We start from the raw sequence: 1,854 nt of genomic DNA on the forward strand, positions 1-1,854 counted from the left end.
CTGGGGACATGGTCCTTGGCATCCCCCTCCCACGGGGACAGAGCCCTCAGCATCCCCCATCTTGCTGGGCACAACCCTTGGTGTCCCGTCACCCCATGGGACGTGGCTTTTGGCATCCCTCCTTCTTACAGGCACACAGCCCTCCATGTCCCATGTCATCCTCGGGGGCATGGCCCATCCCTGGGGGACCTGGCCCTTGGTCATCCCCCATTGCCCTCTGGTGACGCAGTCCTCATTGTCCCCCCATCCACAGGGAGACAGTCCTCAGCGTCCCTCCCATGGGGACCATGGCCCTTGGTGTCCCTTGTCCTGTGGGGCACAGCCCTTGATGTCTCCTGTCACCCTTTGAGACATGGTCTTCAGCATCCCCCATCCCAAGGGGCACAGTCATCCATGTACCCCCTCACCATGGGGACACAGCCCTTGGTGTTCCCACCATCCCATGGGGCACAACCCTTGGTGTCCCCCATGGGATGCAGCCCTCAGTGCCCGTCTCCCATGGGGACCATCCCCATCACCTCTGCACGCTTCACGAACTCCTCGGTGGCAGCAGTGGCATTGTCCGGCTGCCCGCGCCAGGCGCTGAGCGCCGACGCCTGCAGTGCCCGCCCATAGGAGAAGGTGAGGGCCCATGGCCGCATCAGCGGGCACGTGTTGATGGCGTTGAGGTTGATGGAAGCTTCTTCCTCACTCTGACCCCCAGACAGGAAGGTGACACCTGCAGAGAGTTGGGGTTATGGAACCAGCAGGACCACAGGGCATCACCCTCCTGGTCCTCGCCACATCCCGGTGCTGGTACCTGGCACGGCCGGGGGCACAGTGCGGCGCAGGGCGGTGACAGTGGCCATGGCGATCTCCTCAGGGCTGTACTTGGTGGGGCAGGAGTGCCCAGGGGTCACCATGTTGGGTTTCAGCAGGGTCCCCTCCAGGTAGACGTGGTGGTCGCTCAGTGCCTTGTAGACAGCTGCCAGCACCTGGTGGGGACAGGCAGTGTGGAGTTGCCCAGCATGGCACAGCACAGCACAGTGCCCACCCTGCTTCCTGCCCCACAGCTCACCTTCTCCGTCACATACTGGCACCGCTTGAGGTCATGGTCACCATCAGGCAGGATCTCTGGCTCCACAATGGGCACGATGCCATTCTGCAAACATCAGTCAGATGCCATCACGGTGATGTCCCTGGGCATCCCCCTGGCTCCGTGGCAATGTGGGCCAACGCCTGGACCTGGGGTGCAATGCTCAGCCCCGTGGTTCAATGCCCACCCTTGCCAGTGATGCCCATCCCAGTGGGGTGATGCCCAACCTAAGAAGGTCAGTTCTTGGCCCCATGGAGCAATGCCCATGTTTGTGGGGTAATGCACCCCATGGGGCAATGCCTGGGGGTCAATGCCCATCCACTTGTCGTGTAACCTTGCCCATGGGTTGATGCCCAGCCCTGTGGGGTGATACCCAGGCACGGGGGCAATGCTGAGCCCCATGGATCAGGTCAACAGCCACCCCGTGGGGCGATGCCCAGCCAGAGACACGTACCTGCTGGCAGATGCTGGCATAGCGGGCCAGGACGTTGGCGTTCTCCATGATGGCGAGTGCAGAGGGGGTGTTATCGCTGATCTTCAGCACACAGCGCCACTTGGCAAAGTCAGCTCCATCCTTCTTGTACTGGGCACAGCGCTCCGACAGCCCGTCCAGACCTGCCAGGCAGCGCGTCAGCCCCGCAGCCCCACACCCCACAGCCCCCCACCTCCGTACCCACTCCACCTACCCTGCGTGGTGGTCTCGCCATCCGTCCCGGCCAGTGGCACAACACCCTTGTCCACCTGTGGAAGGAAGAGGAAGGCAGCGCTGAGCCCCACCA

The 1,854-nt window shown here is 63.0% G+C and overlaps 1 protein-coding gene across 1 annotated transcript; it reads right to left on the bottom strand.

Moving 5' to 3' along the window:
• Positions 1–475: 475 nt before the first annotated feature.
• Positions 476–1,849, bottom strand: LOC104518854 (fructose-bisphosphate aldolase C; the record flags this gene model as incomplete). The annotated part of the gene is made up of 5 exons (XM_010165724.1): positions 476–718; positions 800–974; positions 1,058–1,141; positions 1,530–1,690; positions 1,762–1,849. Coding segments are annotated over 5 exons (744 nt in total), but the record flags the coding sequence as incomplete, so codon positions are not given.
• Positions 1,850–1,854: the final 5 nt, after the last annotated feature.

Source organism: Antrostomus carolinensis, unplaced genomic scaffold (genome assembly GCF_000700745.2).
Source record: "Antrostomus carolinensis isolate BGI_N321 unplaced genomic scaffold, ASM70074v2 scaffold28390, whole genome shotgun sequence".
Classification (NCBI taxonomy): Eukaryota; Metazoa; Chordata; class Aves; order Caprimulgiformes; family Caprimulgidae; genus Antrostomus; species Antrostomus carolinensis.